The sequence below is a fragment of the Mesoplodon densirostris genome, chromosome 4, assembly GCF_025265405.1.
Source record: "Mesoplodon densirostris isolate mMesDen1 chromosome 4, mMesDen1 primary haplotype, whole genome shotgun sequence".
NCBI lineage: Eukaryota > Metazoa > Chordata > Mammalia > Artiodactyla > Ziphiidae > Mesoplodon > Mesoplodon densirostris.
Window position 1 is genome coordinate 88331734 of NC_082664.1, and position 15519 is coordinate 88347252.

The following is a 15519-nucleotide window of genomic DNA, read 5'->3' on the forward strand; positions in this document are numbered from 1 at the left end:
TTTCCAGAGTCTCTCCAAAGAAGTCATCTCTCCAGGTTTTAACCTTCCTGTAGCCTTTTATATCTCAATGTCACTTGTAGCAAAATGGCATGTTCTTCTCAACCTCATTTGTGTATTTCTCTCTGCTACATAAACTTCTAAGATAGTGAACTTTTTAGCTACCTACCATTATGTTTCTTTATGTTTTCTGCTTAGATCAATGTCTTGAATTCCAAAGGTACTAAAAAAATATTTAATGAATTGAAATAGGCATAACTTAAATACTGGCAACACAGCCCAATAAAATAACTCAAAAAGGGGGCTGTATTCATATAAAACTGTTTATTGAGAACAGAAATATGTTTACCCAGAATGTTTTTCAAAACATGTTTATTCAAAAATGTTTAGTCAGGGGCTTCCCTGGTGGCGCAGTGGTTGAGAGTCCACCTGCCGATGCAGGGGACACGGGTTCGTGCCCCGGTCCGGGAAGATCCCACATGTCGCGGAGCGACTGGGCCCATGAGCCATGGCCGCTGAGCCTGCGCGTCCGGAGCCTGTGCTCCGCAACGGGAGAGGCCACAACAGTGAGAGGCCCGCGTACCGCCAAAAAAAAAAAAAAAAAAAAGTTTATTCAGAACATAATAAACAATCCAAAAGTTCAACAATAAGGGAATGGTTAGATAAATTAAGGGCAGGACCCTAATGTAATTCTTCTCTTGTACCTGGCCCATAGGAAGTATTTTAAAATGTATTAAATGAATGGCACACCACCGTATTAGACTATCATGTAACCAAGTGCACATGAAATCAGTGTTAGGAAAAAACAACTTTCACAAAACATACGGATTAAATCTACAGAAAACCTACAAAGCGACTTTGTTAATAATCAGAAGGAACCAGAGAAAGCCACCTGCCACATGTGTGCAGCAATTTTTAAAAGGCGTCCTCATACATATTTTGATTCTCACAACAACCCTGTGAAGTACGCTCGGTAGGTATTAACTCTGGTTTGCAAGGAAACCGATCACCGAGGTCCGGCATGATTGACTAAGGCGGAGTCAGGACGCTAGCCTCCGCCTCCCAGACCGGGGCTCCTTCCCTGCCACCCCACGGCTACTGCGAGTGGCGCTGGGGGTCAAGGTCTTTTTTTTTTTCTTACCCCGCATTGCATTAGCAAACCGAGCCCAGAGCCGCGGGCGGCCTGCAGGTACACAGCCAGGCGCAGGTGCCAGCGCCGGCGGACCAGACCGGCGACGTAGGCCCCGCGGCCATAGAGTCCGGAAGTGCGGCCAGAGCAGCTCCCGGGGGGCACCGCTCGGTCCCGGTGCCGGTCCCTGACCCGTCCCCGCACACGAGTGCCGCGCCCCGGCGCGCGGAATGGCCGCAGCGCTGGCCGTCAGGGTGGTCGCCGGGCTGGCGGCCGCGGCGTTGGCGGCAGTGCTCTTGGAGCACTACGGCCTGGCAGGGCCGCCCTCGCCACTGCCCCAGCCCCGTACCCCCCGGAGCCCGCACCCTGCGCCGGGCCCCGGAGCGAGCAACATCTTCTGGGGTTTGCAGGTGACGCAGCGGGAGCTCAGGCGGGGGCTGGGTGGGTGCAGAGCTGGCGCCGCGCGGTGAGACGCCAGCAGCGGGGTCGCGACCCGCTCCTGTTTGGGCCCACACTCTGGGCTGGGGGAGAGGGGGTTGGTGCTCCGTCCTTTTCCGGGGGTTTCGTTGATGCACTGCGTCTTTGCTTTTTCCTTCCGCCGGAGAGAGCCACTGGGTCGTCTCTGTTCGTGCTGCCTCTTCCTGACTCAGATATCTCTGTTTAATACTGCTTTCGGCAGATATCCGACATTCACCTGAGCAGGTTTCGCGATCCAGGCAGAGCTGTAGACTTAGAGAAGTTCTGTTCTGAAACTATTGACATCATTCAACCAGCTCTCGTCCTAGCAACAGGTAGGGAGGATTGCCGTGCTGTCATGTTGTTCTGTGGTCCGGATGGTAGAATGCAGACAGGGCTGCAGGCTTTTAATTTGGGGACGTTAGGAGAACTTTAGCCACAGCCTTAGGTGAGTCCTCCTCCTGTAGAGGAGATAGGATATTATAATTTCCTTTGCCTATGGGTAACTGAGTCAAGATCCGGGCTAAATGACTTGCCATAGCAAGGTTTCGTCCAAGCGGTGGAAGCAAGGCTCTTGATTCTCGTGTTAGTGTTCCGTCTGCCGTATCTGTTACCTGTTTTTTTTTGTTGTTTTTGCAGCTCTGGATTTGAGAGAGACTTAGAGAAAGCCCTTTAACCAGAAACGAAAAGTTTTGTTTCTCCTCCTCCTCCTCCTCCTCTTCTTCTTCTTCTTTTTTTTTTCTTAACTTTTCCATTTTCTTTACAGTATTAATCTTATATTGTGGGCCTCCCTGGTGGCGCAGTGGTTAAGAGTCCGCCTGCCGATGCAGGGGATACGGGTTCGTGCCCCGGTCTGGGAGGATCCCATATGCCGCGGAGCGGCTGGGCCCGTGAGCCATGGCCGCTGGGCCTGCGCATCCGGAGCCTGTGCTCCGCAACGGGAGAGGCCACAACAGTGAGAGGCCCGCATACCGCAAAAAGAAAAAAAAAAAAAAAATCTTATATTGTCAGTTGTTTGAGGCTTCAAGTAACTCAGGACACTTTTTTTTTTTTTTTCCATCCTTTGGTACTTCTGTGACTTGGTTCCCTAGAGTGTTCAAACCCCCAAACCCTTTGCTCCCAACTGTGTTGGAGAAGAAGCTAAAGGAGCATCTATCCTGGCTCTTGGGGGATTCATCTTTCACCCACCTTACTGAAACACCTCTGCTGATATGATGGAGTCCTCATTTTATGGACAATCTCAATTTCAAATGTCTGTCTAGTTTCCCAGAAATTTTGGTATTTCATTTTCCAAACTACACTTTCCAGATTGTTTCTTGCTGTAAAAATAATACTTGGTCAGATCACATATCCTGATTTGGGGTTTGGAAAATAAGGTTACCATGGATATTTACACCTTCCCAAAGTGTTGGAATTTCTTATTAAAGAGTTTTCATTTCATCAGAGTCTCAAGATGCATTTTGTACTGCTCCCTTTAAAGATACATTTTTCATAACCCATTTCTAATATCACAGGAAGTTAAGTAGGCATTTGCTAAGAAACAAATAAAGCCGGTGCTGAGAATCTTATTTTCGATGTCTTGCTTTGGACAGAGATGGATTCATAAGTGGTTATGCTAATACATGTTGAGTACTTTAAATATCTTTGTTCTTCAGTGTGCATTAAAAAAAAAATTGAACCCCAGCCCAGCTTTATTTTGCATTGTTATTCAATTCTTACGTAAACCTACAGGAGACCTGACAGACGCCAAAACAAAGGAAAATTTGGGATCCAGGCAGCAAGAGGCAGAATGGCAAACTTACCAGGGTATTCTGAAGAAGACAAGGGTCATGGAAAAAACCAAGTGGCTCGATATCAAAGGAAATCATGGTAAGAGTCAAGTCCCAGTTATAATTAAGACTAGATTTTTTTTCCTTCAGAAGCCTAGATTCTCCAATTTAAATTGTAAAATTACAAAATGGGACGTTGTAACATAAGCTTAGATATACTAAAGGCCACAACTATGAAATTCAACTATAATATGTGATTTTAAAACATCAGATGTCACTGTTAGACCTTGAGGGGGAAACTGGTATGGTTTCTTTCTTCTTTACATGGGAGAAAAGCATATAGCAAAATCCATGCAGATGGATGTTTAAAAAGATATAATTTTGCTAAGTGAAAAAAGCCAAACCCATAAGTCTACATTACTGTATAATTCCATTTATATGACATTCAAGAAAAGGCAAAACTATAGACAGAGAACAAACTGTGGTTGCAAAGGGTTGAAGATGGAGGGAGAGGCTGACTAAAAAGAGGCATCATGAGATAATTTTGCGGGGTAATAGAACTGTTCTGTATGTTGATTGTGGTGGTAGATACATGACTATGCGTTTGTCAAAATCCATAGAACTGTACATCACAAAGATTGAATTTTGCTGTATATATATTTAAAAATTAAAATTACAAATATATCCCAATATGCATGGAGAGAGAAATGGATAACCCCTTCCCATTTTTTAGATTATAATTGTTGTGTTAATAAGGAATTGAACTGTTTTCCAGGAGTCCTGATGGTAGATCTGTTTGTTTCATAAAGGTTGACTTTCTTATTGGTTACTTAAGTATTTCATTTGTCTGCTTCACTTCATTATTCATTGCTGATGAGTATCTATTTATATATATTTTTAAAAGCTATCTTTTTAAATTCTATCTGGTGAAATAGACAGCTATTGGTTAGATCGGAAAATCCCTCTTTATAAAAACAGTTGACCCTTGAAGAATGTGGGGGTTAGGGGCACTGACCCCCAAGCAGTCAAAAATTCGGATATAACTTTACAGTCGGCCCTATGCATCTGCAGATTCAACCAACCAAGGATCTGTGTAGTACTATAGTATGTATGTATTGAAAAAAATCTGCATATAAGTGGATTGACATAGTTCAAACCTGTGTTGTTCAAGGGTCAACTATAGTTCTTACAGAGCAGCTAGAAATTATAAATTAAAAATAGGATTCTGGCTTACAACTTTCTCTGGTATGTTTACATTCCCTTTTTTCCCTGATCTTAATTAAGGGTACAAGTCAAATTCTTTTGCAATAAAAGCAAATCTGTGTATATTAAAAAAGTTTTCCAAGCCAAACTACTGATATATTTAAAGTAACAAATATCAAATGGAGTTTTGTGATTAAATAATTTGGATAGTTCTTTGGAGTTCATAATCATTTAATTTGACTTGTATAGGCATAAATGCTTATGGTATATATGTGTGTGTGCGCGTGTGTATATATATATATATATAAATCTTTATTAAGATTTAACTATAATAGGCAGTTCTTTGGTGGTCTAAATGTTAGTATTCGGCACTTCACTACCGTGGCCTGGATTCAATCCCTGGTTCAGAAACTGAGATCCCACAAGCCATGCAGTGTTGCCAAAAAAAAAAAAAGAAGATTTAACTCTAACAGAATTGTTCTCTTAGCAAGAGGATTATATACACAATAATATTTCTTTTGGCCTAAATTGAGCTTGCAGCTTACTTTCTAAGGTTATTAGAAATGTAGTGGATTCTTGGAAGTCAAAGCTGATAAGCAATTTTAGCTAATGCACCCAAGCAGTCAAGCTCTATGAAATTATTATATTTCCAGATAAATATTCTATGATGTCCTTAACCTTTTCCCTTACCATTATATAACTTCTTTGTTACTGAATCTTTTTTACGATTTAAAAAGAGGGGCTTTGGCCCTGTTATCAAAGTCATCTGCTGTTTAGAAGCCCATGACATGGATCCAATATCAGGCATGAATCCAGTCCTTCCTGGCTTCCAGAATCACACAATTAAAACAGCATCAACAGTGGTCCAGTCTTATAACTTCAAATTGATTTATTCTGAGTAGTACATAATTCAAAATATTTATTGTTCTTCAGTATACTAGGTGCTTTAGATAAGTTTCCAGATAACCTGAATTCTATTATCAAGTTTTAAAAATTAAAATTAAATGCCAATCTAATTAATTGGCATCTATCATCTAAAGTGTTATTGAAAGAATTGTCATTTTTCTTTAGTCATTAACATGTTTGCATTTTTCTTTTTAATATAGATGATGTTTGCTCTTTTCTTTTTAATTAGATGCATTCAACATTCCAAGTCTGGAGAGTGTTGAGAATTATTACAGGTACTGTAATGAACAGACGACAGACCACAATGTAGAGTCTGTTACAAGGAGGGTGCAATCAATTCACTGAATGGGTGAAAACATTTTTTAACAGAGAAAAGAACCTCTGGTAATTTAGAAAAGGAGGCTTTTAGTTTATTATTATTATTTTGGTGATTCATTTTTTTGTTTGTTTGCTTGGACCTCTTCTTTCCTTTTATTCTTTTTTTAAAAAATTATTTATTTTTGGCTGCATTGGGTCTTCGTTACTGCATGAGGGCTCTCTCTAGTTGCAGTGAGCAGGGGCTACTCATCATTGCGATGCATGGGCTTCTCATTTCAGTGGCCTCTCTTGTTGTGGAGCATGAGCTCTAGACACACGGGCTTCAGTAGTTGTGGCATGCAGGCTCAGCAGTTGTGGCTCGTGGGCTCTAGAGTGCAGGCTCAGTAGCTGTGGTGCACGGGCTTAGTTGCTCCACAGCATGTGGGATCTTCCTGGACCAGGGATCGAACCCATGTCCCCTGCATTGGCAGGTGTATTCGTAACCACTGCGCCACCATGGAAGTCCCTTTTATTCTTTTTATTTCATATACTTTAATGCTTTTTGTCGACTAATGGTACTTTTAATATTCTATACAGACTTTTTTTTTTTTTTTGCCATTGATGCACAGCAAAAATCGTTTAGATCAGAGGTTATCAACCAGAGTACTGTGGATTTTAATAATGCTGAGATACTGATTCTGTTAGCCTCTGGGGTGGCTGAAGAGCCCAGTTGTTCACCCCTTGCTGCTTTGTCCAGTATGTCATACAAATATTAAAAAAAATTTTATGTGCATGAATATGAAAGGATCTTTGAGTTAGAAAGCCCATTCTCTAGTTTCACTGTATTGGAATTCTTCTTTTGGCTGTAATTTCACTTTCTGTTCCATGGTATTCAGTAGCTTTGTTTTACACTGTCAGTCAGTCAAGTAGCAAGTCTTAAGAGCCTATAATTAGTTGGATAGTGTGAGAGATACAAGAGCTAATATTAAAAAATATGGCCTCTACCTTCAAGTAAGTCTAGCTAAGGGAGATAAAAATTGTTCAGGAAACAATTAGAAAAGGACATGAAAAGAAAAAACATGAAGGAATGGCTGTGAAATGCTAGATTATTTATTACACTTAATTATCACTATAAGAAATCAGAAAAGGCAGAGGTTAGCATGGGGTGGACATAGAGCAGACTTTATTTTTTATTGAGATATAATTGACATATAACATTGTGTAAGTTTAAGGTATACAGTGTGTTCATGTGATACATTTATATATTGCAATATGACTGTCACCATAGGGTTAGCGTGTTCATGTGATACATTTATATATTGCAATATGACTGTCACCATAGGGTTAGCTAATAACCCTGTCACAAGTGACACACTTACTGTTTCTTTTTTTGTGGTGAGAACAATTAAGGTCTGGTCTGTTAGCAACTTTGAAGTTTATAATACAGTATTGTTGACTATAAGTACTATACTGTGCTTTAGATCTCTAGAACTTACTTATCTACTAGCTGCAAGTTAGAGAAAACTTTGTAGAAGAAGTGAAAATTGTGTCCAGTCTTAAAAGACGGGTAACGTTTGGAGAAGTAAGAAATTCTGAGGGGTATATTTTGAAAGGATCAGTATAAACAGAGCTTTAGTTGCATGCCACAACTAAAAGATCCTGCATGTCGCAACTGAAAGATCCCATATGCTGCAACGAAGATCCTGTGTGCCACAACGAAGACCCGATGCAGCCAAATAAATAAATTTAAAAAATTTAAAAATACATTAAGAAAGCTGGAATGAGCTTTTGGGGGGCAGTAAGGAAGCTGCTGTCACCAGAATAAAGGTTCATATTGAGGATTGGTGTGACACTGGGTAGATAGTGTAGAGCCAATTTATGGAGGTGTCAAGTGACAAGCACAGAAATTTAGATGTGATGGGTAATAGTTTATAATCCAGTATAGGTTCCTAAGGAGATAAGTAACAATGAAAATAGTATTTTATAAAGGGCAGACACACGACAAAATAGGGATAGGGATAAAAAGGAAAAGGGAGAGATTAGAGTTGTGTAGACCAAATAGAAGAATCCTGCAGCAGTCTAACCATCATAAGGAAAAGGCCTGAAATGAATATAAGACATACCTGTCTGAAAAAGGGTCATGGATATGGGGATGGTGAATTTGAGGATGGTAGGTCAAAAAGCATTGGTTAACATATAACTAGAGTCACCTTAACTTGGAAGAGGAGGTTGTCCTCTTTTGTTAATGTGAGGAAGGAAAAGGACAGAGATGAAAATCTTTCACTTCTTTTTAACTATTTGTATCTTTGATGGCGACTGTGAGAATGGGCTTAAGAGACATTTTCAAAGAATCAATAGGACTTAGAGTCTGATTAGTTATTGGGAAGGTAAAATTATTAGTCACTTTAAAGTTTCTTACCTTTATATTTTTGTTTCTAACCACCTAAACTTTATCCGGATTTAATATGTGACATTTTGCTAGAGATATAGACATTACAGAAATATCAACTGGAAGGAAAAAAATCTTAAGGTTAAATCTTGATCTCTGCAATGCCTCAGAGATGCCAAAATCCAGAATTCAAAAACTATTGTATATTTTAACCTCTGCTTTCAAGTAGTTGGATTTTATTTTAGATAGTTGGATTTCAATATGTCAAAAATGTAGGAAGGAAAACAACATATGTAAGATATAATAAGATCCTGAAGAATAACTCTGAAAACAAACTAAGCAGGAAAACTATAAATACAAATTTTAATGAGGAAAAAACCCTGAAATAGAAATTCAAAAAATACCAAGAGGAGCTAATTGACTATTAATTGTAATATCTATGATAATATATTTATTTATGATATATTTGTTGGCTGTTGCTTAAAAATAGCTCCCTGATAGCACATTAAATTTCAGAAGTTTATTTGTATTTTTCTCATATGTGCTCTTAGGTAAAACATCATATAAGACACTTAGATATTTTCTTTTAATGTTCTGACATTTGAATAATAAAGGTATCCTCCAAATATAATCTATACTTTCTTTCACATTTATTCAACAAATACTTAATGAGTGCCGACGCTGTGTACTCTGTTACCCATCCTTTCTCCCTGCTCTTCACTCTCCAACTTTCTGGACACTTGAATACTGTTGATACTTAAGGTGGTGAGGACTTTCATTACTGGATGTGGACCCTGTGTATGTTTTCAATATATTTTTAGGAACCAGTAAAAGATTTACTGGCCCAGACCTAACATTTTTCTCCTGGCTTGATGACTTCATCTTTGCAAGGCTTTATTGTGACTTAAGCCTCTGCAGTCCTGTTTCAAGAAGTAAACAGTTGTATCTCACTACACCAAGAATTCTGCTAGGTACTTAGAAGGCCCTCACTAAAATTTTAAATGATTGATAAATACCATTTCCCTGGATTCTGACTAATCTCCTTTAAAATGTTTAGTGGACCACCTAAATTAGTCACCTCCTTCTCTGCTTTGCTTGGTGACCTTGTGCTTGGTTACTGATGACTATGTTTGCCTGAATCTTTGGAGACAATGGGAGAAAATCTTTAAAATTTCTTTTAATCGATGTATCCATTGTGGATCTAGTTTTGTGTATTTCTCTGTCAGATCATGGAAATTTCCTTTTCAAAGGGAGGCAAAATATAGTGTGATATTAGGGCAGGAATTTAAACTCATTCTGTCATTTTATGATTGCACTAAAACTTGCCTGTCTTGTATTTTTTAGGAAATATTCTGCTGTACGTAGGGATGGCTCTTTCCATTACGTCCACAGTACTCCCTTTGGCAACTATTCTTTCATCTCTTTGGATGCCACCCTAAATCCAGGGCCTAAGAGACCTTTTAATTTCTTTGGAATTTTAGATCAGGTACAGTAAAAAAATCTCACTTCCCTTTGCAGCTAACCTATTTTATCTTTTCCCAGATACATGCGGCTCACTTAAAGTTATACTAGGTATACAAGTTCTTATCTAGAAATGCTTGAGGAAAATTCTGCTGTGGTTACAGGTATGGCTAGAAGAAATTATTGACTACTTGAACCCTATTATTGTTATCCCTGTCCTTGTTCCAAAATCTGGGAAAGCAGTACCTCACATTTTACATTAATTCAGTAAACATTTGTTAAATATGTACTGGGACTTCCCTGGTGGTCCAGTGGTTAAGACTCCTTACTCCCAATGCTGGGGACCAGGGTTTGATTCCTGGTCAGGGAACTAGATCCCACATGCCACAACTAAGAGCCCGCATACCACAACTAAAAGAGCCCACATACTGCAACGAAGATCCTGCATGCTGCAACTAACCCAGCGCAGCCAAATAAATAAATAAATATTTTTAAAAAATAAATACGTACTAAGTGCAGCATGCACTTTGCAAGGTGCAGGGCATACAGCTTTGTATACTATATGGTATATTCCTAAATCCCCACAGTTGCCATTTCTAACTAATGGTCTATACTTTTTTGGTAAGAGAAGGGCAACCATTGAAGTAAATGAGTTTTCTTTTCTTTTTTTTTTCATTTATTTTTTGTCTGCATTGGGTCTTCATTGCTGCATGCGGGCTTTCTATAGTTGTGATGAGCGGGGGCTATTCTTCTTACGGTGCGCTTGCTACTCTTCCTTGCGGTGCGCGGGCTTCTCATTGCAGTGGCTTCTCTTTTTGTGGGCATGGGCTCTAGGTGCGTGGGCTTCAGTAGTTGTGGTGTGTGGGCTCTATAGTTGTGGCTTGTGGGCTCTAGAGTGCAGGCTCAGTAGTTGTGGCGCACGGGCTTAGTTGCTCCGCGGCATGTGGCATTTTCCCAGATCAGGGATCGAACCTGTGTGCCCTGCATTGGCAGGCAGATTCTTAACCACTGTGCCGCCAAGGAAGTCCTAAATAAGTTTCTTCTAAAGTATTTTTTGTGTGTGTGTGGTATGCGGGCCTCTCACTGTTGTGGCCTCTCCCATTGCGGAGCACAGGCTCCGGACGCACAGGCTCAGCGGCCATGGCTCACGGGCCTAGCCGCTCCGCGGCATGTGGGATCTTCCCGGACCAGGGCATGAACCCGTGTCCCCTGCATCGGCAGGCGGACTCTCAACCACTTGTGCCACCAGGGAAGCCCTAAAGTATTTTTCGTTAAGCTCGGTGAAAATTGTTGCTGGATTAAAACTGTACGGAAAGTCACATCTGAGAACCTCTAATTATTTCTTGGTACAGCAAATGTCAACTCATTATTGAGCACGTGCCCAAATGCAAGACATGCGTGCCCATATATAAGAATACAAGCGTGATAAGATCAAGTGCTTGGCCTCTTAGAATATTTAATGTACTGGTGGGGCTTAAGACCTATACAGAAATAACTATAATAAAAGGCAGAATTTGCTAAGTGCTGAAAGATTCAAAGTGATATGAGGGTTCAAAGAAACTTGAACAGAATATTATTAAATGCTTTGGGTTTATTAGGCATTTTATTTAAGGAAGGTATATTTTGTTTCCTGTCTACTGAGTGTCTTTAGACAGAGTTGATCAGCTTATTATTTTAAAGCCTACCCCTTAGAATAATGTTTTTTAAGGTATGATTTGATAATCTGCATGAAAAGCAGCTGTTTTGTAAAATGCAGATTCCTAAGCTTTGTCTGAGACTTAACAAATTAGAAACTCTGAAAGTAGGGCCCAGGAATTCATTGCTATAAGCACTTCGGAGATAATATTAATGTATATTTTTATATATACAAATTATTTTAGAAATCATCTTTATGAGGGATGGTTTACAGACAATAAAATGCACTCATTTTGAGTATTTGAAGAGCTTTGACAAATGTATATACTGGTGTAACTCACCACAATCAAGAGAGAACATTTCCATTACCCCAGAAAGTTCTCTTGTGTTGTTAGTCTTCACCTGCAGTCCCAGGGAACCACTGACCGGTTTTCTGTCAGTATAGATTAGTGCTGTTTGTTCTAGAATTTTACATAGATGAAATCATACAGTATGTACTCTTGTGTCTGGCTTCTTTTGCTTAGTATGTTTTTGAGATTCATCTGTATTACTGTGTGTATCCTTTTTATTGCTGAGTAGTATTCCATTGTATGAGTATGGATATACTGCAATTTTTTGGCGGTTTCTAGTTTTTGTCTGTTATGAGTAGAATGTTGTAAATATTCAGGTACAAGGCTTTCTGTGGACATACGTACATCTTGTTTTAGAAGTTTAGTTTCAATATCCTCTTTATTAATTGCACTGTGGTATACAGGCCTGAAAAGATTAGTGGTTCTTCTTCATTGCTGCAAAGAAATTTATAAATAAATAAAAAAATTTATGTAATTTAAAGATTGTTTATTTCTGTTTCTTTATCTATCAAATGGGAATAATCCCTGTCCTAGTTAGTGCAGAGTTATTTTTAGGATCAAATGAATTGTATGTTTAAACAGTTTGCAACTTACAGAGGTCCATACAGGTCACTGATTAGTAGGGTTTAAGCTTTAGAGGTAATATACTTATTATAAAACCTCAAGGGAGTTGTGTAACCTGTTGACATTAGATTTCAGCCTGATCCCTAATTAAAGCTCCTTCTGTTTTTCTCTGATTTCAGAAACAGATGGAGGATCTTTTATTACTGGCCAAGGAAAGTAGTCGGAGCAACCACAGTATTTGGTTTGGACACTTCACAACATCCACTATCCTTTCTCCATCACCAGGAATTCGGTCCATAATGAGGTGAGGCAAGCTTCCAAAATCAAAATTAATTGCTTTTAATTCTTTTATGTTGTTCTAGCTATCTTGCTTTTCTGAAGAGATATTTTTATTAGTTTGGCATCACAAGTTATCTTTGTTCATTTATTTCATTTATTTTTCATTGGTTAGTTCGGCTACAGCTTATTTGTGTGGGCACCTCCACACACTTGGTGGACTGATGCCTGTTTTGCACACTCGTCACTTCCAGGGCACTTTGGAACTTGAGGTGGGAGACTGGAAGGATAACAGAAGGTAAGGGAACTACCCCCATAGAATACAACTTATACGTGTAAGTTTTGCTAAAGCAATGATGGTTTTCTGATCACTATCATGAGTGATCCCAGTTAAGGAAAAACATGTGATATCTCTATGTTTTTGAAGGAATATATGTATCTGGCAGTCTTTATCCTTATGCAGAAACCTTGTTGCAGCAATTATGTTTGCCATCACTATGTTACGTTGGCTTTTCAAACGCATCCTCTAGGAAATAGTTCTCAAAATCTAGTATACACAAGATCTATGGAGGAGCTTATGAAAAATAAAAATTACCAGGCCCTGTCTCTGGAGATTTTGGCTGTGTTGGTCTGGGTTAGGACACAAGAAACTGCTTTTTTTAAAAAAGTCCACCAGATGCTCAATGGACCATACTTCGAGAAACACTAGGGCTAGAAATATGTCATCTTTTTCCCTGAATTTTATATCTGCCTTTCTAGCTATTGCTACAACATGTTAGTGATTTAAGTTCTTCAAACAGATTATAGTTGGTTTTATTAAGGTTAAAGTCTTTTAAAAATTATTATTATTAAACACTTCTTTAATTGAAGTATAGTTGTACAATATTATATAAGTTACAGTTGTACAGTATAGTGATTCACAATTTTTAAAGGTTATACTCCATTTATAGATATTATAAAATATTGGGTATATTCCCTGTGCTGTACAGTATATCCCTGTAGCTTATTTTGTACCAAAATAGTTTATTTTGTAAACTATATGTAATAGTTTGTACCTCTTAACCCCTACCTCTATCTTGCCCCTCCTCCCTTCCCTCTCCCCACTGGTAACCAGTAGTTTGTTCTCTATATCTGTAAGTCTGTTTCTTTTTTGTTATATTCCCTAGTTTGTTGTATTTCTTAGATTCCACATGTAAGTGGTATCGTACAGTATTTGTCTTTCTCTGTCTGACTTATTCACTTAGCATGATACCCTCCAAGTCCATCACTGTTGCAACTGGCAAAATTTCATTCTTTTTTTATGGCTGAGTAGTATTTCATTGTATATGTACCACATCTCGTTTATCCATTCTTCTGTTGATGGACACTTAGGTTGCTTCCATCTTGACAATTGTAAATAATTCTGCTATGAACATTGGGGTGCATGTATCTTTTCAAATTGGATATATACCCAGGAGTGGAAATGCTGGGTTATATGGTAGATCTAAGGTTAAAGTCTTCTGAAGAGAAAACATAACTTATTTATCAAAAGGATACAGTATAGTTAAATATATATTTATTGAGAAGAAAGAAATATATATATTTGAGAATAACTTAAGTGCAAGTTTAAGTATAAATAAGTATCACCTCATTGTTTTTTATCAATTGCTCTTTAACTTAGTCAAACCCAGTGCTATGAAGATATTAGGTACTTAGTGAATATTTGTTGAGCTGAATATGTTATCTTTCTAATAACTACAGTTGATCTTTGAGCAACACAGTTTGAACTGTGCAGGTCAACATATACTCAGATGTTTTTCACAAAATACTACAGTACCACACCATCTGTGGTTAGTTGAATCTGTGGATATGGAACTGAAGATACAGAGGGCTGATTGGGAAATTATACTCGGATTTTCTACTGCTTGGGGGTCGGTGCCCCAACACCCACATTGTTCAAGGGTCAACTGTACTTCCATTCATTAAAAAGCAGCTTTATATCTTGGAAGGTACTTATTCATTTCAGTTGGCTTTTCTAGAAATTGTATAAGAGCTATGCTTGAAGCCTGTGATTAGTTGGCAACTGTAATTACTTTGAACTAAGACCTGTCTGTTCCTGACTGTGAGGCTGTGGGCTGGGCTGGAATTGCCTTTTACCAGGTAGCCTTCCTAACCCTTGATCAGCTTCTTTATTTCTTATAAATGCTACAGTTAGAAGTTAAGTGATGTTAATTATGGAACCATTTCCTTTCTTTCTCTTCCCACCTGCTCTCCTGTATTCCAACCCTGGGGTTTTATTTGGAGTTTGTTTTACTGAAAGGACCTAACCTTTACCTGCCCTTATAAACGTTTAAATTATATTAGTACAATAGAAGAGTTTTTTTTGGGGGGGCTGTGCCTTGTGGCTTGTGGAATCCTAGCTCCCCAACTGGGGATTGAACCCTGGCCCTCAGCAGTGAGAGCATGGAGTCCTAACCATTGGACTGCCAGGGAATTCCCTAGGAGAGTTTTTAAAAACAGTTAGTATATTAGTAATGTTAGACTAGGCTTTGTTGTGGATGCAAATAAATCTAGAAATATCAATGGCTTAACACAACAGATGTTTATTTTTCATTTATGTAAATCGGTATGAGTCAGGGAAATTCTCCTCCATGGGGTAACTCAGGGATGCAGACTTCCTCCATCTTATAATGTGACTATTTCAACACCTCAATTCCAGGGCAGGCAAGAGAGCACAGAGAACTCACACCCATTCTTAAGTACTTTGGACCAGAAGTGTGGTACGTGTCACTTCTGTTCACAGCCCATTGGCCAGAACTAGTCACATGGCCCCAACCTAATACCAGGGAGACTGGGAAATGCAGGGGAGCATGTGGAGTATTTGGTGAGCACTATTGTTTCTGCCATAGCTAATAATTTCTCTCCTTAGTTCTAAAAGTTAGAAAATACAAAACCTTGGTTACTTTTTAGTGAATAGTTTTACCTTGCCTTGTGCATTTAGAAAATCAAAACCACTTAACTTTTGCTGTTTTCTTTGAAATTATAGAAATAAAAGTTTAAAAGTTTAAAGGTTTCTAAGTGTGTTTATTTTAATATTTTATGTAGCAT

At 38.8% G+C, this 15519-nt stretch overlaps 1 protein-coding gene across 6 annotated transcripts in view; it reads left to right on the forward strand.

Moving 5' to 3' along the window:
• Nucleotides 1–1073: 1073 nt before the first annotated feature.
• TMEM62 (transmembrane protein 62) overlaps nt 1074–15519 on the forward strand; it is a 34192-nt gene continuing 19746 nt past the window's right edge. For 3 of the 6 annotated variants that reach the window (XM_060096706.1, XM_060096707.1, XM_060096708.1), the window contains exons 1-7: nt 1074–1536; nt 1806–1917; nt 3314–3451; nt 5690–5735; nt 9491–9632; nt 12336–12460; nt 12608–12730. In XM_060096706.1, coding sequence (XP_059952689.1) covers nt 1357–1536; nt 1806–1917; nt 3314–3451; nt 5690–5735; nt 9491–9632; nt 12336–12460; nt 12608–12730 — 866 coding nt within the window. In that variant the 5' untranslated portion in view covers nt 1074–1356. Of the gene's footprint in view, nt 1537–1730; nt 1918–3313; nt 3452–5689; nt 5736–9490; nt 9633–12335; nt 12461–12607; nt 12731–15519 lie in introns of those variants that run through there. The other 3 variants (XM_060096709.1, XM_060096711.1, XM_060096710.1) reach the window with 2 other exon arrangements.